At 50.0% G+C, this 22710-nt stretch overlaps 1 protein-coding gene across 1 annotated transcript; it reads left to right on the forward strand.

The window, feature by feature from the left end:
• The first annotated feature begins 456 nt into the window (after positions 1 to 456).
• On the forward strand, positions 457 to 21709 carry HSD3B7 (hydroxy-delta-5-steroid dehydrogenase, 3 beta- and steroid delta-isomerase 7). Its single transcript, XM_056863811.1, has 6 exons — positions 457 to 615; positions 8096 to 8245; positions 15719 to 15827; positions 18299 to 18398; positions 18920 to 19082; positions 21285 to 21709. Exons 1-6 carry the CDS (start codon positions 459 to 461, stop codon positions 21707 to 21709), a joined length of 1104 nt encoding a protein of 367 aa, XP_056719789.1. The 5' UTR covers positions 457 to 458.
• The last annotated feature ends 1001 nt before the right edge of the window (positions 21710 to 22710 follow it).

The following is a 22710-nucleotide window of genomic DNA, read 5'->3' on the forward strand; positions in this document are numbered from 1 at the left end:
GCTCAGGCAGAGGTCTTTCACATCACCTACTTGCCTAGTCCCTTTAACTGGAGATGCCGGGGATTGAACTTGGGAACCTTCTGCATGCCAAGCAGATGCTCTACCACTGAGCCATGGCCCCTCCCCAATTACATAATTAAATATTAATATTAATTAAATTTAATTACACCATTAAATCTTTTTATACCTTGCTTTTCTCTCCAATGCACATTCCAAGCAACTTACAACACCGTTCGCCCCTCCTCCATGTTATCGTCTCAACAACCCTATGAGGTAGTAGGTTAAGCTGAACAGGAATGTCTGGCCCAAGGACAAGCCTTTGTAGACTCTCTTAGACATATACACCAAGCTCCAACTTCTCCTGCATGGTCCTTCCGCAATTGGTGGTCCTCTCCTGGTCTTCTCCCACCTATCCAAACAACATGGTTTCTTCTGTCTTTCTGCCCCCAGGACGAATCATGTCGGCAAGCGGAGGCAAGATCTACCTAGTGACAGGCGGTTGTGGGTTTCTGGGGAAACATCTGGTCCAGATGCTTCTGGAGAAAGAGCCCGACCTTGCCGAAGTGCGTGTCTTCGACTTGAATCTGGATGAAAGCATACAGCAGCTGGACAAAGGTAAGAGCTTTGCATCCACCATAAACCTTTGGGTACCACAGGGATCCTTTGGCCGGCTGTGTGTGGGTACCCTGTTGATTGTGGTTGGCTGTGCATGGGTACCCTGTTGGTTGTGGTTGGCTGTGCATGGGTGCCCTGTTGGTTGTGGTTGGCTGTGCATGGGTGCCCTGTTGGTTGTGGTTGGCTGTGCGTGGATGCCCTGTTGGTTGTGGTTGGCTGTGCGTGGGTGCCCTGTTGGTTGTGGTTGGCTGTGCATGGGTGCCCTGTTGGTTGTGGTTGGCTGTGCGTGGGTACCCTGTTGGTTGTGGTTGGCTGTGCGTGGGTACCCTGTTGGTTGTGGTTGGCTGTGCGTGGGTACCCTGTTGGTTGTGGTTGGCTGTGCGTGGGTACCCTGTTGGTTGTGGTTGGCTGTGCGTGGGTACCCTGTTGACTGTGGTTGGCAGTGCATGGGTACCCTGTTGATTGTGCTTCTTGGCTGTGCCAAATGAATGGATTTGAGATCTGCAGAAACATCCATCTGTGTCTGGACCCTGCCAGAAGGATCCTCTGGGGAGGAAGTGGTCATAGTTAGGACCTTGTGTCCTATTTTATTCCCACTCTAGATGCTGATTGCTCCCTACTGCCAGTGAATCCCCAGGTGCCATTATTTCCTCTGACCACACTGAGTGCTGCGGAACCCTGGTGCCATCAGTAGTAAGATCACCAATGAAACTGCCTTATACTGAATGGGAATGCGTTATACCCTTGGTCCCATCGAGGTCAGCCGTCTACTCAGACTGGCTAGGTTGGCTGTAACGTGTGAGTCAGCCCTCAAATACACCAGCATCTGAGATAAACCCAGTTTGTGCAGTCACAGACGGTGGCTCTAGATTTTAGAAGATGCTGACATTTTCCCAAAAGCCACGCTCTTCAATAAGGAAAGTGTCTCCTGTCATGAAATGGTAGATCAGCCCCCCACCCCAGAGGCCCCATGACATTATTCCTCAAAGACCCACCCACACTGATAGGGGCTGGAAGGTGTACATAGAGAATCGTGCCCCGCTCCTAGTGTAGCTACAAGAGCCATTAGGTAGGAGAGAAGGAAGCATCTAGGCCTGCTTACCAGACAACTTCTGCGGAAGAGGGGCCGTGGCTCAGTGGTAGAGCATCTGCTTGGCATGCGGAAGGTCCCAGGTTAAATCCCCGACATCTCCAGTTAAAGGGGCTAGGCAAGTAGGTGATGTGAAAGACCTCTCTGCCTGAGACCCTGGAGAAGCAGTTGAGTAGACAGTACTGACTTGGATGGACCAAGGGTCTGGTTCAGTAGAAGGCAGCTTCATGTGGTTCAATCCCTGCCCTAGATCTTAAGCAAAATAAAACTGAAGTCCAGCAGCATTTTAAGAGACTTCACAGCCTGTTTATTCCAGGCTGAGCTTCCAGAGCTCACTTCTGCAGAAGCTATCGAGAGGAAATTAGATTCCAAGTTTTTATAGGGGAAATCGCCAAAGGGGGGAGATATGTGTGTGTGGGGGCCTGTTTTATTTTGCTACAATAGATTTAACATGGCTACCTCTTTGGAATAAATCTTAAAGCCTTGTTATTAATCTTAGCAATTTGCTTGGCGTGGGGATTCTAGGGGGAAACCAGTCTGAGCAGAGGCAGTTTGCGTTATTTTGATGCGCAATCCAGTGTTTGGAAGAGCCTCCGGTAGCGGTCAAGTTTCTTGGCTTTTACCAACAGCTGCTGACGTTTTTCCTCTTGGGAGGCTAAGAGTCCTAATGAATGGCGCGTGTGTATCTGGGGGGGTTGGAAGTGTGTTTTGGAAGACTGGAGCAACATCTGAATGTTTTGAACAGCCTAAAGCTTTGAAACGTCTCAAAAGGCTACTGCTTGAAAGCTGATCTTGGGTGCCGAGTGGGGGGAGTAACAGGCGCGAATTGTGATGAATTGAGATTAGTGGGGGATTCTTTTTTTCCCCCTTTTCTTTTTCTTTTTTGCTTAGGAATTAAATCCTCCTCCTACACCACAAAGGTCCCACTGAACTCCTGCTTTAAAGATGAACATTTAAGTCCAGTGTGAACTGGAATATTGACTAGACACTGTTTGAAACAGGCCCCTCTCTATAACATCATTCTCCCCAGCCCCTCTCCCCAGCCCCTCTAAAGTCTGCAACTTTAGGGTATAAATGTCATTGGTTCATGCATCTGATGAAGCAAAGCAAAGCCAGGGCACAAAAAAAAGGTTTTACCAGTTCCACAAAAGGTTTTTGCAGCGTTTCAGCATTCAGTAAGGCTCCCAACATTCAAAGTGGCAGCGTTCTGCCCTAAAGAGAATATCGAGATATCAAAAAGGTGGTGGGCCTCCATGCCTGCTGGCATGTCAAGACACCACATTTTGCTAAGGTTAGAATAGCTATCTTTATCCCCGAAACCATGGTGGGGTGAGCTCACAAAGACCCAATCTGAGAATAACCATAACCCAGGTGATGGATATGAAGAAGAAGAGGAGGAGTTGGTTTTTATATACCAGCTTTCTCTACCTCGTCAGCGAGAATCAAACCAGCTTACAATCCCTTCCCCTCCCCACAGCAGACACCCTGTAAGGTAGGTGGGGCTGAGAGAGCTGTGACCAGCTCAAGGCCACCCAGCTGGCTTCATGTGTAAGAGTGGGGAAACAAATCCAGTTCACCAGATTAGTCACCGCCGCTCATGCGGAGGGGTGAAGAATCAAACCTGGTTCTCAGGTCCACCACTCCAAACCACTGCTCTTAACCACTACACCCACTCATCAAAGACAACCGACCAAAAGGTTGTCTTTGATGAGTGGGTGTGAAGCAGTCCCCAAATCACCAGGTGACAAGATAAGGCACTTTTGGAAGAGCTATTCTCCTAGCCACAAAATGACGTTCAATTTACGAAGGAGGCTCCAATTTAGGAGGGAGGCAAAGCCATAAGGCACATCAGTGTTATCTCTCAAAAGTGAAACTGTTCCCAGGCTTGTAAATTAACGATTGCATTCCAAACTGCTTAGGAGCTGATATCACAATAAAGCCTGAACCAAAGAATAAGAACACAAGGGATTGTGGGGACCTTGGTTCCTTGACAATGCCATAGAGTCCAGTTGCCAAAGCAGCCATTTCCTCCAGATGAACTGATCTCTATCGGCTGGAGATTAGTTGTAATAGCAGGAGATCTCCAGCTAGTACCTGGAGGCTGGCAACCCCTAGCCATGGAACTCTTCCAGTCAGATGCCATACGGGCAAAACGGCAGAGTCCCGCAAATACAGCAGTTTGTCCACACAGACAAAGCCACTCACTAAGGAGGGAGTTTAAAATGTCCGCAGGCACCCTTGGCAGCTCCTCTCTACTGCTGTGAAGTTCCTTGGGTCGCTGTGGAGGGAATGCATGACTGCATTGGGCGGAGGAGTTGGCCCCAAGAAGGGGCTGAGCTGCGTTCCCTGGCTTGCGCCCGGCCGTATCAGTCAGCCAGCTCCTTCCCTGCCAAAATAGCTCCGGCTTGCCCAAGTGTGACTAGCGTAGATGGTGGCAAGCCAGAGAAAACAGGAAAGTGTGGGGGAGCCTCAAAAACTGAGGAGAGCCCCCCAAGGTGTTGGCTGAAGGACAGGCTATAGCTGAGGCAGCATCTCTGCTCCTCTTGTGGCCAAGGGCCTCTCCTCCATTTTGGCAGGTCATAGAATCAGCATTGCTGACGGATGGCCGTCTAGCCTCTGCTTAAAAACCTCCAGGGAAGGAGAGCCCACCACCTCCCAAGGAAGCCTGTTCCACTGAGGAACCGCTCTAACTGTGCCTCAAATGGGCTAATATGTAGGCAACCTTATATTCCTGGAAACAAGTAAGTTTGTAATAACTAAGCAATAAATACCTATCGGGGAGGAGATAATTCCCCCTCCCCCCATTGTCTTAATGAAATTACACCAGGTCTCTCCATTTTGGGGGCTCACTCTTAAGTAGGGTTGCCAACCTCCACGTACCAGCTGGAGATCTCCTGCTATTACATCTGCTCTCCAGCCGATAGAGATCAGCTCACCTGGAGAAAAGTGCCGCTTTGGCCATTGGACTCTATGGCATTGAAGCCCCTCCCCATACCCCGCCCTCCTCAGGCTCCGCCCCAAAAACCTCCCGCCGGTGGCAAAGAGGGACCTGGCAACGCTAGTCTTAAGGTTTAAGGGTCCCTTATGATTTGGTGGTTCTGTGGCTTTTCCGAAGATGGTGTGAAAAATGTGGGGCTCACAGGCGTACCCTCCACCAAATTCCATCCCCCCCCCCCATCCACATACATGCCTCCTTGCTTGAATGGGAGTGTTGTTTAAAAAAAATATTGCAGAAAGTGTATTCTTACAATGAATTGTTTAGTGTAAAAGAGTCCTGCTGATTCAACCATCTGACTATTAAGGGGCGGGGGTGGAATTTCTAGTTCCGACTTGGCTTACTTAATTTCTTCAAAACATCCAGCAGGAAGTGAGACACCGCCGGTCTCTTTTTTAAGAGCAGAGATTCTTCGGAACAGGCATCGGCTATTGGGTTTCACGAACGGGCGACGGGCGAGCTTTGGTGACGAAATGTTGATCCCCTTCTAGCGTCCCGGCAAGGCTTTGCAGTGCACAATAGAATAAAGCTTTGGCCCTATCTGGCTTCCCCCCAAATACCGCAAAGCGAGGGAGGAAATTTCGGAGATCACCAGCATTGCTCATCGGGTTTGGTGGCCAACCTCTGGGTGGGACTCTGCAACATCGCGGTCACTCCCCTCAAACTCTGCCCTCCCCAGACACTGACCCCAAGTCCCCAGGAAGAAGAAGGAGAGTTGGGTTTTATATGTCGACTTGCTCTACCATTTTTACAATCACCTTCCCTTCCCCTCCCCACACCAGACACCCTGTGAGGTAGGTGGGGTGGAGAGAGTTCGAAGAGAGCTGTGACTAGCCCAAGGTCACCCAGCTGGCTTTGTGTGTAAAAAAAGGTGAAGGTCCCCTGTGCAAGCACCGGGTCGTTCTTGACCCATGGGGTGATGTCACATCCCGACATTTTCTAGGCAGACTTTGTTTACGGGGTGGTTTGCCAGTGCCTTCCCCAGTCATCTTCCCTTTACCCCCAGAAAGCTGGGTCCTCATTTCACCGACCTCGGAAGGATGGAAGGCTGAGTCAACCTTGAGCCGGCTTTCTGAAACCAACTTCCGTTGGGATCGAACTCAGGTCCTGAGCAAAGCTTTGGCCTGCAATACTGTAGCTTACCACTCTGCGCCACGGGGCTTTTGGCTTTGTGTGTTGGAGTGGGGATACAAATCCAGTTCACCAGATTAGCCTCCGCCGCTCGTTTGGAGGAGTGGGGAATCAAACCCGGTTCTCCAGATCAGACTCCACCGCTCTGAACTACCCCTCTTAGCCACTGCACCATGCTGTTTGTAGTTTTGTAGTATCACAGGGAAATACCTGTGTGGGTAAAAAGGGTAGTGCTATTTCTGGAAGGAATGCTTTGTTTACGCGAGTGGCTGGTTCTTGGCCTTCATTCCTTCTCTAAAGAATGCAGTCAGTTCAGCTTCTCTGTGCTAACACTCTTGCAAATAGGATTGCCCAGAGCTGCTGAAATGATGCAAGGTACGGAGGGAAGTATCTGCTGCATCACAAGGCAAGGGAGGTGAAGAAAATCTTTGTTTTCACTGGAGGCAAAGTCTTCATTTTAGTAGGTAAAAGGTAACGGTCCCCTGCGCAAGCACCGGATTATTCCTGACCTGTGGGGTGACGTCACATCCCGACGTTTACTAGGCAGACTTTGTTTTACAGGGTGGTTTGCCAGTGCCTTCCCCAGTCGTCTTCCCTTTACCCCCAGCAAGCTGACTAAAAGCTTTAGAAGCTAAAATGACCCCCAGCAAGCTCCTAGGGCAGTGGTTCTCAACCTGGGGGTCGGGACCCCCAAGGGGGTCGCGGAGTGTTTTCTGGGGGGTCGCCGCCACTGTTCTGGGACAGCCCCCATCCCGGGCTGTCCAGGACTAACCCAGACGTCCTGTAACCCTGATCTGTCCGCGAGGGCAGGGAAGACCCCAAGCAGAGAGGTGAGGAACTGGCCGACCAACAGCCAAAAGGAGCCGGGCTGCAGAGACGCGGCGGCGTGCCACCGCACACCAGCTGTAGCCCAGCTGAGAGGTGGGCAGGCCAGCCCTGGGCGCGGTCGCACCTGTGCCAGGCGGATGATGCGGCAGGATGTGTGGGAGGCCGAGGAAGCTCCCCTGGCTCGGCCAGTTCAGGTCTCGGAGGAGAAGAGGGCAGTCCCCCTTGAGGCCGCTACAGCCACGTTGTTTTTACTTTTAGCCGCGCTCGGGTGGGGCGGGAGCTTCAGCCTGGAATCCAAGCGCGCATGTCTGTAGTGTGGCTTCGCTTTTCTGCCCTGAGTCATCAGTTCCACTCTGGCAAGGCCAAGAGGGAGAGAGTCGAGGTGCATGCGCAGTTCGGGATTTCCCCCTCGAGCGCGCAGGTTCGGTGAGGCGCAGAAGGAGCGGTGACTGGCGGACGGGAGAAAAAGGCACGAAAAGTCCGAGCGGGATAAGGGGCCCTTGGCTCTTTCCTGGCCCTTCGCTCTCGCGAGGTGATTAAACGGAGCTCCGCTTTGAGGGATAACTGCAGTCCTGTGCACAAGCAGTGTCCCAGTCACAAGAGAGGGGGTTTCCTTGCGAGAGGCCCGGCCTGCTTGGAAGGGTTTTTGGGGAGAGAGGGGAGGACAAGGAACGCAGTGCATGCTCAGAGGCACTCTTTCCTCCGTGCCAGGAAAGGTTCCCGCGCCACCCAGTCACAGCAGCTGCGCAACAGGTGGTAGTACCGTTTGCTTGTTTGTTTTAAACTTTAAAATTTAAAGTAATTATATATATGGATACCCTGGACTGCCCAAAAAACAAATGTGTTTTCTTTATCCTATTGAAAATGTCATTTATGCACGTGTATGCAAATTTATGCAAATGTGACGAGGGTCACAGGTTACTTGGCAATTGTAAAGGGGTCGCGACTCAAAAAAGGTTGAGAACCACTGTTCTAGGGTCAGTTCAGGCTTGATTCGATCCATAACCCACTGGTTTGTTTGTTTTTTTGGCAGTCCAGGGTATCCGTAACACTCTCCTCCAACACCACATTTCAAAGGAATCTATTTTCTTCCTATCAGCTTTCTTCACTGTCCAGCTTTCTATATGTTGGGTATTGTAAATTGATTATTTGGTGTTGTTCTGTTTTATGTATTATGTATTGTTGTTATGGTTAAGCTCAAGACCTTTGGTCAAAGGAGCTAGTAAATAAATGGAAATGGATTCAGTGTAAGGCAGCTTCATGTGTTGAAAACTGTGTTATCAATGTGCGAAAGGTTACAAGCCCAACTACGCTGGCCCATTGAGGACGAGATGGTGCTGGTTTTCCTCGTTCCTCGGTCCGTTTCCCAACTCACCCGTCCCCGCTGCCATTTCCGGTGTGAAGCCCCACCTTCTTTTTAAAACTTTTTCTCACAGATAAGGTGACCCTGATCAAGGGGAACATCGGCAACCTGCCGGAAGTGGAGGCCGCGGTGAAAGGAGCCCACGTGGTCATCCACGCGGCCAGCCTGGTGGACGTCTGGGGCCGGTTCCCGCCGTCGAAAATCGTAGAGGTCAACACGCACGGTAGGAATCGTGGGAGCCCAAAGGCCGTCTGGTCCCAGAGCGCAAAACGTACGGGAAGGGTCCTTGCAGAGAAATACAGTTGCCAGCTTCCAGGTGGGCCTTTGGACGACTCCTGGAATTGCAACTGATCTCCAGACTACAGAGAGCAGATCCCCTGGAGGAAACGACACCTTCAGTGGGCAGCATGTATGGCTTCTCATCTCTCCTGAGCCCCCTCTGCCCTCCGTGGGCACTGCCCTCAAATCGCCCGGCTTTTCTGAAGCTGGAGTTGGCAGCCCACTCGCATCAGATTAGATTTCTAGCATGCTTGGGGTTCTGTTTGGAGAGTCAGAACAGATAAACAGAAGTATTTCTTCACACAACACGTAGTTGAATTGTGGAACTCCCTGCCCCATGATTTGGTGATGGCTGCCAACTTGGAAGGCTTGAAGAGGGGAGTGGACATATTCATGGAGGAGAGAGTTATCCATGGCTACTAGTTAAAATGGATCCTAGTCATGATGCAGACCTATTCTCTCCAAGATCAGAGGAGCAGGCCTATTATATGAGGTGCCGTGGAACACAGGCAGGACAATGCTGCTGCAGTTGTCTTGTTTGTGGGCTTCCTAGAGGCACCTGCTTAGCCACTGTGTGAACAGACTGCTGGACTTGGTGGGCCTTGGTCTGAACCAGCATGGCTTTCCTTAAATATTAGTCATGATGCATACCTATTCTCTCCAGGATCAGAGGAGCATGCCCATAATATTAGGTGCTGTGGAACACAGGCAGGACGATGCTGCTGCAGTCGTCTTGTTTGTGGGCTTCCTGGAGGCACCTGGTTGGCCAATGTGTGAACAGACTGCTGGACTTGATGGCCCTTGGTCTGACCCAGCATGGTTTTTCTTATGTTCTCGCCTGTCTGTGTGTCATCATCTGCCCTGATATTATGGTTGTGTTTACATGCAAGTGGAGGAAAGGCCCTCTGTACATGCTCAATGACTTTCTGGCTAGTAGCCAATGAGCATGTCATAACATGTGGGCCTTTCCCCATGAATCATAGAATCATAGAGTTGGAAGGGACCACCAGGGTCATCTAGTCCTACCATCTGCACAATGCAGAAAATTCACAACGACCTCCCCTACACACACACCCAGTGACCCCTACTCCATGGCCAGAAGATGGCCAAGATGCCATGACTGAAGTTGGGAGAGGGGCCGTTGAAGCTGAATCCCCTAACCTGTTCGTAAAGCCCCATACAGGCTGGGATTGTAAAGGGGAGGGGTATGCAGTATAAGGGACTTCGGTGTGAATCTACCAAACAGGTGCGATGATTAACCCATTTCTGGACTATCTGATTTCAGGCTGCAGGTGTGGACTGACATTGGATGCTCTTTTTTTATTTTTGGTATTACTTACTTGCGTATGGAAAGCTAGCGGTTTGGGGAGAGGGCTATACTACGATCCTCTATTGAGAGTTTCCTATATGCAGGGAATTTTATTTTGCATGGGAAAGCGTTTAATTCTGTGAGCTCTCCCCCACCCACCCCGCAAGACTGAAGTAGTAAAGTCCAGGCACAGGTTCGTCACTGTGTCTCTGCCAGCGGGTTTCCTCTCTGCCTCAAAGGACGGTCTCTGCAGACTTTTAATTTTTGTTGTCTTCCGAATGCCCCCAAATGGCATCTTTTCTAGGGGAAAAAAAATGAAGTCTGCTCTTGTCAGCCTAATAAGTCATTTTATCCTGTGGAAAATTAAATGAAAACAAGTTTATGTGGTGGGGGAAATAGGAGCTGCTTCTCGAGGTAATTGGGAGGGAAAATCTGACAGTCGGGAAGCCGGAGCTTGGAAAAGGGCAAGGGAGGGGAAGCCAGCTGGGTTGCGTTGCATGCCAGCTGCTGAAAGATTTCTTCCGAGTGGGTGATGGTAATCCTTTCCAAGAACTAGATCCAGTGCTTAGAATGATTAAAATGAGTGTTTAGACAGAGCTAGATTCAAGTCCAGTAGCACCTTCGAGGCCAACAAGATTTTGGGTGGTGTGAGCTTTCGAAAGTCAGCGCTCCATCGGATACGAGTTACAATTGACATCCCTAAGTCCTTATCTCCCAGTCAGAAGGCGGGAGGTGTGTTGCAAAGAAAAGAGTCAGGATTCAAAAGTACAGTGCATCTTTTTTCTTTTGCAATGCTTTTTGGATGAAGATAGTAGGCGACAGACTTCCAGGTTTTCAGATTTCCTATCCAAGTTTTCCCTCAGACCTTCTTTCAGTAATGAATAAGATACTCACAGGTTTAGAACGAAGGGCCCATCTTGAACTATGTGGTGATGCCAAAAGGAAATGTGCGCCCTCCTTCTGGGGACAGAGCAACCCATCTTTTCCAGTGCTTCCAGATTATCTGGAATATTTTACCATTCCAACCTTTCAAAGACGGTTCTTCTTGGCCAGACGTAATGCCTTACCCCTCAATGAATTATTTGGCAGATTCTGAGATACTCCAATTGGACAAGAGAGTCTGCCCATGTTGAAAGGCAAAGAAACACCCATTTTTTTTTATTCAGTTGTGATTTATATTCTTCTATAAGATCTTCTCTTATTACTCCACTGGTTTCACACTTTCCTTTGTTCTCACGACTCTCATTTAATCTATCTGCTACCTGGCGAAGATAAGGCTGTTACTCTATCCGCAGTTTATTTAACTTCTGCTTTGAAGATAGGCAGAAAGTTATAAACAAGTTACGACAAAATGCTCATTTGCAGACGGGCTCATTTGACACTGGAACTGGTTTTTGCAATGCGCCTCCCACTTTCTGACTGGGATATAAAGACGCAGAGATCTCCATTGTGCCTTGTATCTGACGAAGGGAGCTTTGTCTCTCAAAAGCTCATACCCCCCAAATCTTGTTGGCCTCGAAGGTGCTGCCGGACTCGAATCTTGACCACATGCAGAGCCGCGCATAGCTCACTATGCTGTGACCACCTCCCCCAACCTGTCTGGTATTAAGGGAAGGGGGTTTCTTGGTGGGCTTTAGGCGACTTTAAGGAAAGTAGACCCCTGGTAACTTCTCCTGTTCAATAGCCATCTCTCAGGGTGGTTTAGGGCCATCTTTCTCAGCTGAGTTCTACTTCTGGACCCAGGTACCACCTCAAGCTAATGCTCTCTCACATCTCGGGAGAGGAGGCTACAGCTGGTGCGGCGTAGTGTTGGGCTAGGATCCTGGGAGACCCAGGTTCGAATCCCCACTCTCTCATGGAAGCTTGCTGGGTGACCTTGGGCCAGACGCACACTCTCAACCTAACCTACCTCACATGGTTGTTGAGAGGATAAAAGAGGAAAACTATGGTCTAAGACGCTTTGGGTCCCCGTCTGGGGAAAAAAGGGGAATTACGTGCATATGTGTTTAGATTAGAGATACGTACCTTAAGTCAGATTCTGAGCAAATAAGTGAACATATGAAATAGTTGCTACTTTGGGGAAAGGATTTCAGGCTGACCTACTTTCCTTCTTTGCATTCCTTCGATTGTTTAGGCTAGAGGCCTCCTGGCTACCTATCACAGAGCCGGATGGAAACCAGGGGCCTCCCGACAAGGCAGCGCTTTTATGGCCGAGGAATGTGGCCATTGTTTTCTTGTTTGTTCCAGCTGCACGAAAGCCGCCTCTGTGTTTCCCGAGGGAGTGGAGTATCTGTCTGCGGCCACCCAGGAACTGGAGGCCCAGACGGGCACTCGGACACTTGACATTTATAACCCATTTCAGTTTAAAGGCAGAAACGCCGTAGCCCTACTCCATTCTCCCTGTTCCTTCCTGTTGGTCAAACCGACTGTGTTGCTAGTGCTTTTCCACAGAGCGGCTGTTGACCCCTACTCAGAATTTCAGTTCAGACTCAACGGTTTCCATCACAGAGAGCCTGCGTGGTGTGGTGGTGAAGAGCGGTGGACTCTGATCTGGAAAAACAGGTTTGACTCCCCACTTCTCCACATGAGCGGCGGAGGCTAATCTGGTGAACTGGATTTGTTTCCCCACTTCTCCACACGAAGCCAGCTAGGTGACCTTGGGCTAGTCACAGCTCTCTTAGAGGTCTCTCAGCCCCATCTACCTCACAGGGTGTCTGTTGCAGGGAGGAGAAGGGACGGCGATTGTAAGATGGTTGGATTCTTCCTTAAGTGGTAGAGAAAGTCGGCATATAAATACCAGATTAGCCTCTGCCGCTCATGTGGAGGAGTGGGGTAATCAAACCCGGTTCTCCAGATCAGACTCCACCGCTCCAAATCATTGTTCTTAACCACTACACCATGCTGGCTTATGAAGTCGACAGGGCAATAGATTTAGGATGGAGAAGAAGAAATACCACTTCACTCAATGAGTAACGAAGTTGTGGGACTTCACTGCCAATGGAGATAGTGATGGCCCACAAGCATTGAGTGGCTTTGAAAGGGGGTTAGGCAGAGTTATGGAGGAGAGGTCCATCAGTGCCACGATGACTGAAGGGAGCCTCCATGGACAGGAGCAGCAAACCTTTGAATACCAGTGCTGGGAGGTGGCAGCAGGGGAAGGCCTTGGCCTCTCCACCCTATTGGCCGGCTCTCCAGAACAAGGACCTGGGCAAGGATGTAGGACAAGATGGGACACCAGCCTGATCCAGCAGGCACCATTTAATTTCCCCAGCAGTGCTCCTAAAGCTGGCTGTGCTTAAAAATTAACAGCTAAGTAACCTTTAAACACCTCTGTTTTCTATTTTAGGTCTTTCATGTTTTACATTAACGTTGAGGTGCCCCTCCTCTCTGTAAAACTTAGCAGCCCTCTGAAAGATGGATCTCTCGGGTTGCTAGAAAACAGCCTGGGGGGGTGGGCTTTGGGAAACCCTCTTGAGCTTAATGACGGGAAGTGGATCCAGGCAGAAGTGAGCCAGGAATAACCAGAATAGTTTCCATGCTGAGGATGTTCCTTTTGTTTACCAGTGCCAGATGTGTCCTGGGAGGAGCAAAGCAATTGTCAGGCAACTGTATCAAAAACATCTGCAACAACACATTTTCAAAGAGCCAGCCCTTAACTTGTTTGCATCTTTCTCCGAGATAAAGCCGGTTTCTGTTGGTGCTTATTAGGAGATGGATTCCCATGATGCAACTGCTGGCTTCTCCAGAGGAGGAATCGCCTGCAACAGGTGCAGAGTCTTGGCATCTGTGTAGGCGGATGACTTCCTCTGATTGTTCCCCGTTCCTTAAAGGGCCAATTTCCACGTTACGGAGCGCACAAGATCAGTTCTGGGTCCCCGTCCTTTATGACAGCAACACGCAAGCTCTTGGTTCCCGTGCACAAGGTGCCCGATTCGGATCACGACTGCGGCAATCACAGTCAGGATCCGAATTGGGGATCATGGCAGGTGCGTGAGGGACATGTGTGCGTCTGCTACACAGGAGGGGGGGGGGGACCCTGGACCCAAACTGTCCTTCGCAATGAGGAAACTGGCCTGATGGGATTTAACCCAGGAGTCAGAGGTTCGTCAGTGGGCACATGTGATGTGGAAACAGGTTCCTTGAAGGGGTGAAGGGTTTCCACCCCCTTCCCAAATCAACCTCCCCCTGCTCTAATCACTGTGCTCCACCCCGCAGTAATCATGAACACGTGGAGCCGCCTTATATTGAATCAGACCCTCGGTCCATCAAAGTCAGTACTGTCTACTCAGACCGGCAGCGGTTCTCCAGGGTCTCAGGCAGGGGTCTTTCCCATCACCTGCTTGCCCGGTCCCTTTAACTGGAGATGTCGGGGATTGAACCTGGGACCTTCTGCATGCCAAGCAGATGCTCTGCCTCTGAGCCACAGCCCCTCCCCAAATAATATTGAACACACAAAGCTGCCTTCTCCTGAATCAGACCCTCAGTCCATCAAAGTCAGTATTTTCTATTCAGACGGGCAGGGGGTCTCCAGGGTCTCAGACAGAGGTCTTTCACATCACCCTCTTGCCTAGTCCCTTTAACTGGAGATGTCGGGGATTGAACCTGGCACCTTCTGCATGCCAAGCAGATGCTCTAAAACTGAGTTTACTGCCCTTCCCCTCATGACTCAGCATGCCACAACCCACTGGATTCCCTCCGTCCCTCCCTCTCCCCCCTCTCTCCCTCCCTCCCTCTCTCGGAAATTCGGTCCCCTCCCAGCACTGGAAACTGAAACCCAGGATTCCTCCCCACCCGATCCTTACTGACTGAAGCCATCACCCAGGGAAATGCATTCCTTGTGTCTACCGTCACAGCGGGCGGGCCGCACGTGCCGAAAATGTTACCTTTCTTTTTAAAAGCTCAGTATTGGGAAACGTGAGCAGCCCGATGAAATTCAAGAAGACCCTAGTTTTCCAGTCTGCCTGGGCAGGACGAAACAGGAGGTGGGGATATAAATTTTGTGCATTGCGTAGCAGCTTCTCCGCCCACCCTGTAGCTAGTTGAAGCAGAACACCTCGCCAAGGCAAAACAGACATAAGAATTATTGTCGAAGGCTTTCACGGTCAGAGTTCATTAGTTCTTGTAGGTTATCCGGTCTGTGTAACCGTGGTCTTGGTATTTTCTTTCCTGACGTTTCGCCAGCAGCTGTGGCCGGCATCTTCAGAGGAGTAATGTGCTAATCATTGTCCTGTAAGTATCAAGATAATGTGCTAATGAGGGCGTGGTATGTTAATATGGAACCCTTGTATCCTGAAATGATCTGTTAATGTGTGAAATCCAAAGATAATCTGCATGGCTATTGTGGACTGTAGTCTTTGTTAGTCTGGAGGTTTTCAGGCTTGGCTTCCTGTCCTGAAAACTTCCAGACTAACAAAGACTACAGTCCACAATAGCCATGCAGATTAGCTTTGGATTTCACACATTAACAGATCACTTTAGGATACATTGGTTCCATATTAACATACCACACCCTGGGTTCTTGTTCTGAAGATGGTTCTGAAGATGCCTGCCACAGCTGCTGACGAAACGTTAGGAAAGAAGATACCACACCCTCATTAGCACATTATCTCGATACTTACAGGACAATTATTAGCACATTGCCTTTGATACTTTTTGCAGGACAATGATTCAGCTCAACCCAACCCCTTTCTGACTATATATCACTCTTCCTACACACTTGACACTGAGAGACACTGTCCTTCAGTGTTACTCCTCTGAAGATGCCTGCCACAGCTGCTGGCGAAACGTCAGGAAAGAAAATACCAAGACCACGGTTACACAGACCGGATAACCTACAAGAACCAAAGACATAAGAATTGCTTCATTTGCCAAAGGTATCTCAAGCAGGCTAAGATCACCCCCAGATTCCTTGGCCTACACCAGCCACAGAAGCGTCTCTGCCTTCGGGGCACATGTAAACCATTTGAGCATCTGGTCTTCAGCTTGGCAGAGACGCTGACCTTCATGTGTCCCCGCCCCTCAGCATGGGATTGTGTAAAGGAAAGTCTGTGGGTGTTTGATTTATGCGTCTTTTGTGTTTCTCCACTGATCCCTGCTGTTTCAACACAGGGACCCAGAACGTGATTGAAGCATGTGTGACTCAAGGCACCCAGTATCTGGTATACACCAGCACCATGGAGGTTGTGGGGCCGAATGCCAAGGGAGACCCATTCTACAGGTATTGGCTCTGCCCGCTGTTCAGTCTCTTGTATTTTTATCCCACTGCCTCCTCCAAGGAACTTGAGGTGAGCTCCCTTCTGGCCTGATCCACCTGTGCACCGGACCTTGCTTAGAATCATAGAGTTGGAAGGGACCACCAGGGCCATCTAGTCCAACCCCCTGCACAATGCAGGAAATTCACAACTACCTCTCCCCTCCACACCCCTAGTGACCAGAAGATGGCCAAGATGCCCTCCCTCTCATCATCTGCCTAAGGTCATAGCATTACTGACAATGGCCATCTAACCTCTTCTTAAAAAGCTCCAGGGAAGGAGCGCTCGCCACCTCCCGAGGAAGCCTGTCCCACTGAGGAACTGCACTAAGTGTTAGAAAGTTCTTCCTAATGTCTAGACGGAAACTCTCACCCCCCCTTCCCTATTCTGGCAGGTATTTGCCTTGGCTAAGTCAGCTGGGCTTTTCCTGGGTCCTCCCTAGCAACACTATGTCAACAGCAGCTCACAGTAAAGGTAACGGTGGTGATGACCCAGGAAGGATTCTTAAAGGCACAGGTCTCCCCTTAATAATAATCCTAATATTCTAATAATATTAACTCCTAATAACCCATCTCCCCTTAAAGCAGGGGTGGGGAACGTCAGGCCCGGGGGCCGTATAAGGCCCGCGAAAGCATTTGGTCTGGCCCTTCGTGGGTCCTGGCAGATCTCTAGCTCAGAAGGATCTAAGACTGGTGATCTGCCCCCTCCCGCAGACAGCAATAGCCTTTATTCAAGGCGGATGTGAGTTTGTTTTGCCAAGAAAAGGAACCTTTTTTCTGCCTTGAAGAAGAGTCATTACCTATGGAGCTGCTAGGACTGCCCAAGAATGCTAATTTTAAGTTGATAATTCTGTATGGCCCGCAAATGATATTATAAATATCTAAATGGCCCTTGGCAGAAAAAAGGTTCCCCACCCCTGCCTTAAAGGCACTGCTTTATTGATTTAAAACATCTGTGCGTCCCTCTTTTCTAAAAACGTGCAAAGTTGCCATTGAAGCTAGGAAGTTTGGTGTGTTGGGGGGAGGAGGAGAAGGAGAGTTGGTTTTTATATGCTGACTTTCTCTACCACTTAAGGAAGTATCGAACCGGCTTATGATCCCCTTCCCTTCCCCTCCCCACAACAGAGACCCTGTGAGGTGGGTGGGGCTGAGATAGCTGTGACTAGCCCAAGATCACCCAGCTGGCTTCATGTGTAGGAGTAGGGAAACCAACCCCGGCTCACCAGATTAACATCTGCCACTCATGTGGAGGAGTGGGGAATCAAGCCTCCGGTTGTCCAGATCAGAGTCCACCGCTCTTAGCCACTACTCCACGCTGGCTGGAAGCCACCTGCCTGTGCCCCAGATGGGACAGGTACCAGCGGCAGCAGAAAGCTGCTTTTCTTCTTACACTCCTCCTTCATAGGGGTGGGGCCATGGGCAGTTTGGGCCCCCAAGTGTGGGGCCCAGTGCAGCTGCCCCTCTTGCTCATTGGCTAAGACTGCCTTGTGCCTAGTCGCCTCTGTATTTTCCATCTAGCAGACACTGCAGTTGACTCAACCACACCAAAATCTATTGTAGTGCCTTATTTTCTTAACTTGAGCTGTGACCATAGTGGTGAGGAGGAGGATCTGGCTTTTCTTCTTGGGATAGCAGGTTCTGATTTTGTGTGTTAGTAGTTAGCAGATATTTATTATGTTCCTAGACCAGAATGCTGTTATATACATAGAATTAAAAGTATGACATAGGTTATAAATATAAATATCGTATCATCAGTCAGACTCCATATGATTGATAATCATTCGTCACCACTAAAATATAAGATAAAATAATATATTTTAAAAATTAAAATGAGTAAAGGAAGATATATAATAATAACAACTGCTTTTAGCCCTTTAAGCAGGGTCAATTTTGATGCTTGCTCAAAGCACTTTATAAAAATGCAACCTTTAAAATGCTTATTCACGGTCCCGACGCAAAAGGAGAAATTCCACCCCCCTCCACTCGCCTGCTCCTTCGTTCCTTCCATTAGCCAACCGCCATTTGCATAGCTAACACGCGGCTGTCATTTGGCATGGTTCCTTGAGGGGATTCTTCGGTGTGGGGGCGGAGCAAACACAAAAGGTCGCGTTAAAGGGGCTCTTAAGAAATGCGAAGTAAGTATGTGCCGGCTTCGCAGTCACTTCCTGAATGACGGTTCAGTGTGAAAAACAAAACAAATAAATAAATATGCGGGTACTTCAGTAAGATCAGCCAGCCAAATTTTGCCACCTTAAAAGTCAACTCCTGATTCTTATCTGATAACATGGTATAAAGGTAAAACATTCCATTCTTCCCTGGCGAGCCCTTCATTATAGGAGCAATCAAAGCCTCCCGAATATGTTTGTAGATTTGACAGTCAAAAACAACATGTTCTAAAGATTTTGTGTGCGCGCGTCTGTTTTTGTGCTTTGTTGCAGGAAAGACGAAGACGCCGAATATGAAGTCATTAACAAGGAGCCCTACCCAGCTAGCAAAGCCAAGGCCGAGAAACTCGTCATTGAAGCCAATGGGCGGCCAGTAAGCCAGACGCTTCTCCGGTGGAGGGTTGAATTGGGGCCATGTTTTGGGCACCTTAAAAGCCCCCCCCCCAGCTTTCTTGGAGCAAGCCCGTTTGTGGATTGGGGGCTAGGATGCATGGGGAGAGGGAGAGAGAGAGGTTCACCCTTTCTTTTGGACCTTGTTTTCGTAATAAAAATCCCCCAGGGTGCTATCAGCCGTGATGGGGGTGTATGATATGGGTACCAGTCCCTCCCCCTCACAGACACTGGGGTAATAGGAACCTCCCCTCCCCAGGCTGTCAGCAGGAAAATTATGCAAGATGGAAAGGGTTAAGTCCCCCCCACTTCCTCATGCACTGCAGATCCCCTCCCACCTGGCTGTTTTTTTTAACATAAGAAATATGTCGGGGAGACTAGGGTTGCCAACCTCCAGGTACTAGCTGGCGATCTCCTACTACTACAACTGATCTCCAGCCGATAGAGATCAGTCCACCTGGAGGAAATGGCCGCTCACGCCCCTCTCTGTCTCTCCTCTGCCAGATCCAGGGCGGGAAGAAGCTGGTCACCTGTGCCCTTCGGCCGACAGGCATCTACGGGGAGGGACATCCTCTGATGAAGGAGTTCTACGAGAAAGGGCTGGCCATGAGGCGCTGCGTGATCCGGACCATCCCGGCCTCTACCGAGCATGGCAGAGTCTACGTGGGTGAGTCACGACGGCCTGCGCACGCGCACACAAGCAGAAAAGAGCAACCAAAATGATCAGGGGACTGGAGCAACTGTCCTATGGGGAGCGGTTAAGATGCTTAAGGCTGTTTAGCTTGGAAAGAAGGCGGCTGAGGGGAGACGTGATAGAGGTCTATAAAATTATGCATGGTTTGGAGAGTGTGGACAGGGAGAGGTTTTTCTCCCTCTCCCATAATACTAGAACGCGGGGTCATCTGCTGAAGCTGGAGGGTGACAGATTCAAAGCAGAGAAAAGGAAGTATTTTTTTACACAACGCATAGTTAAACTGTGGAACTCCCTGCCCCAGGATGTGGTGATGGCTGCCAGCTTGGAGGGCTTTAAGAGCGGAGTGGACATATTCATGGAGGAAAGGGGTATTCATGGCTATTAGTTAGAATGGATATTAGTCATGCTGCATACCTATTCTCTCTAGTATCAGAGGAGCATGCCTATTATCTTGGGTGCTGTGGAACACAGGCAGGACGGTGCTGCTGCCGTCGTCTTGTTTGGGGGCTTCCTAGAGGCACCTGGTTGGCCACTGTGTGAACAGACTGCTGGACTTGATGGGCCTTGGTCTGATCCAGCAGGGCCTTTCTTATGTTCCTGACCCTCAGCCTTCAATTGAAACTCTTGCAGAAGGTTCTGAAAATGCAAGAGGGGAGAGCTTTTTGGTTCCCTCCTAAGGCCTTTTGTGCAGGGACGTCTCCCCGCGGTCACCCACGCCGACGGCTTCGGGGCTTCCTTTTGATAATGCATGCCTTATCTTCCCTGGAAAAGACAGCCGTGTGCTAACAGCAGAGTTCTTTGCAAGGAGCCGGCCTAGGAGATTCCTGGAGGATTTAGATCAGTGATCGGTGACTTGAGCCACGTGCGCCTCTTTGACGCACCACCTGTTGCTCCTCTGAGCACTGTCCCCACACACACAAAGCTCCCTTATACTGAATCAGACCCTCGGTACATCCAAGTCAGTATTGTCTACTCAGACGGCAGCGGCTCTCCTGAGTCTCAGGCGGTGGTCTTTCACATCACCTCCTTGCCTAGTCCCTTTAACTGGAGATGCCGGGGATTGAACCTGGGATCTTCTGCATGCCAAGCAGCTGCTCTGCTACTGAGCTACGGCTCTCTCCTCAGTGACAAGTGGCAGCTATACAGAAGAAGGGGTGTGGGACGACCGATGGCAGGGAGACCAGCTTAGCCTTGCCTTGGAAACAGAGGGAACAAAAAGAAATTTGGGTTCTCTGTTGTAGGTTGGAACAAAGACAGGGCAGAAGGAAGAAAGAGAGTGAAAGAGCCAAGAAATCATTGAGTTGGAGGGAGGAGATTAGCACACTTTGCTTCTGCCCTAAACTCTGGGTTGAAGCGGGGCCAGAGTGTGGGGCAAATGTGTCCCCCCAACATTTATTTTCGTAAACCAAGGAGGATTACATAAGAAAGGCCATACTGGATCAGACCAAGGCCCATCAAGTCCAGCAGTCTGTTCACACAGTGGCCAACCAGGGGCCTCCAGGAAGACCACAAACAAGATAGCTGCAACAGCATTATCCTACCTGTGCTCCACAGCACCTAACATAACAGGCATGCTCCTCTGATAGTGGAGAGATCAGGTCTGTATCATGACTAGTATTCCTTTTGACTAGTAGCCATGACAACACATCCACTCCCCTCTTAAAGCCTTAAGAACATAAGAAAGGCCCTGCCGGATCAGACCAAGGCCCATCAAGCCCAGCAGTCTGTTCACACAGCGGCCAACCAAGTGCCTCTAGGAAGTCCACAAATAAGACGATGGCAGCAGCACCGTCCTGCCTGTGTTCCACAGCACCCAAGATAATAGTCATGCTCCTCTGATACTAGAGAGAATAGGTATGCAGCATGACTAGTATCCATTCTAACTAATAGCCATGAATACCCCTTTCCTTCATGAATATGTCCACTCCCCTCTTAAAGCCCTCCAAGCTGGCAGCCATCACCACATCCTGGGGCAGAGAGTTCCACAATTTAACTATGCGTTGTGTGAAAAAATACTTCCTTTTCTCTGCTTTGAATCTCTCACCCTTCCAAGTTGGCAGCCATCACCACATCCTGTGGCAGGATAGTTCCACAATTCAACTATTCTTCTGACCTCATTCTATAGCTAAAGCTTTGTTTCCTCGTCCTCCCATCTTCTCCCCACCCCTCGTGCAGGCAACGTGGCTTGGATGCATGTGTTGGCCGCCCAAAAGATGCAGGAGATCCCCTTGGCCATTGGGGGCCAGGTATATTTCTGCTACGACCACTCCCCATACAAAAGCTACGAGGAGTTCAACATGGAGTTTCTGGGGCCCTGCAGCTTCCGCCTCCTGGGCTCCCGGCCCCTCCTGCCCTTCTGGCTCCTCTTCTGCATGGCATGGTTCAACGCCCTCTTGCAGTGGGTGCTGAAGCCCTTCTTCGCCTATGCCCCGATCCTCAACCCCTACACCCTGAGGGTGGTGAGCACCACTTTCACTGTGAAGACCGACAAGGCCCAGCGGCAGTTTGGCTATCAGCCGCTCTACACCTGGGAAGAGAGCCGGGACCGGACCGTCAATTGGTTGAAGGAGATGGACACCCAGAGGCATGCTGGGAAATAGCCGCCCGACAGAGAGGGAGGGAAGGAAATCCCGGCCAGAGTTTCAAGGAAATCCGTGGAAAGACCTCCCCCAAATCTGAAACTGCCTAATTTCCGGAGGAGGAGGTTGTGTCCAACTGTGAATGGTTCTATACAGATTTGTCAGCATTAATTGCGGGAAACACGGGGTCTGTGCACATCCCCTTCAGGGTCAGTAAACCCAACTGCTCTTTCTTTTTTCCCTGTGTGAGAATGCCAGTGCCCTGCGATAGCAAAACGCGAGGTGCTACAAGAGGCAGTGGTAGGGTTGCTGACGTCCAGGTACTAGCAGGAGATCTCCTGCTATTGCGACTGATCTCCAGCCATTAGAGACCAGTTCCCCTGGAGGAAAGGACCGCTTGGGCCATTGGGCTCTATGGCATTGAAGCCCCTCCCCTCCCCAAACCCTGCCCTCCTCAGGCTCCGCCCCTCAAAACCTCCCGCCAGCGGCAAAGAGGGACCTGGCAACCCTAGGCTGTTGTTCCGGATCCGGCCCCTGGGCCTTATGTTTGATACCCCTGGCTTAGGCACTCAGTTCTGGAATCCTTCTATAAGTTTAATATTTGCTTTAGGCCCATGATATGAAGGGTCTGGTCCTCCAGTAGGCCAGGTTGGCATCCAGGTACCACTGGATCTTGCAGTATTGTTGGGCTACAAGCCGTCATTCACAACTAGGCTCTCTTGCTTGCGCATTGCAAATGACCACTGTGGCACGGTGATGGCGCGATATTCAGTTGATGTGAGGATGCAGTCATAGGTCATTTATGCACGGGCGTTTTACCTGAGGTTCGTTGCTGGCTGGATCTACGCTTTCCTGTTGGGAATCTCTGCACCAGCAGCCCCCAAGCTCAAATCAAGTCCCTGCCCTTTGAAATGCTGCTTTGTAATTAGCTTACTTCGCAATGCTTACTGTGAGATAAACTTCCTCTCCCCCAAACCCAATTGCCACATAAAAAAGCGTTTTAAGAACAACAACACACAAAA

Source organism: Euleptes europaea, chromosome 18, assembly GCF_029931775.1.
Source record: "Euleptes europaea isolate rEulEur1 chromosome 18, rEulEur1.hap1, whole genome shotgun sequence".
Taxonomy (NCBI): domain Eukaryota; kingdom Metazoa; phylum Chordata; class Lepidosauria; order Squamata; family Sphaerodactylidae; genus Euleptes; species Euleptes europaea.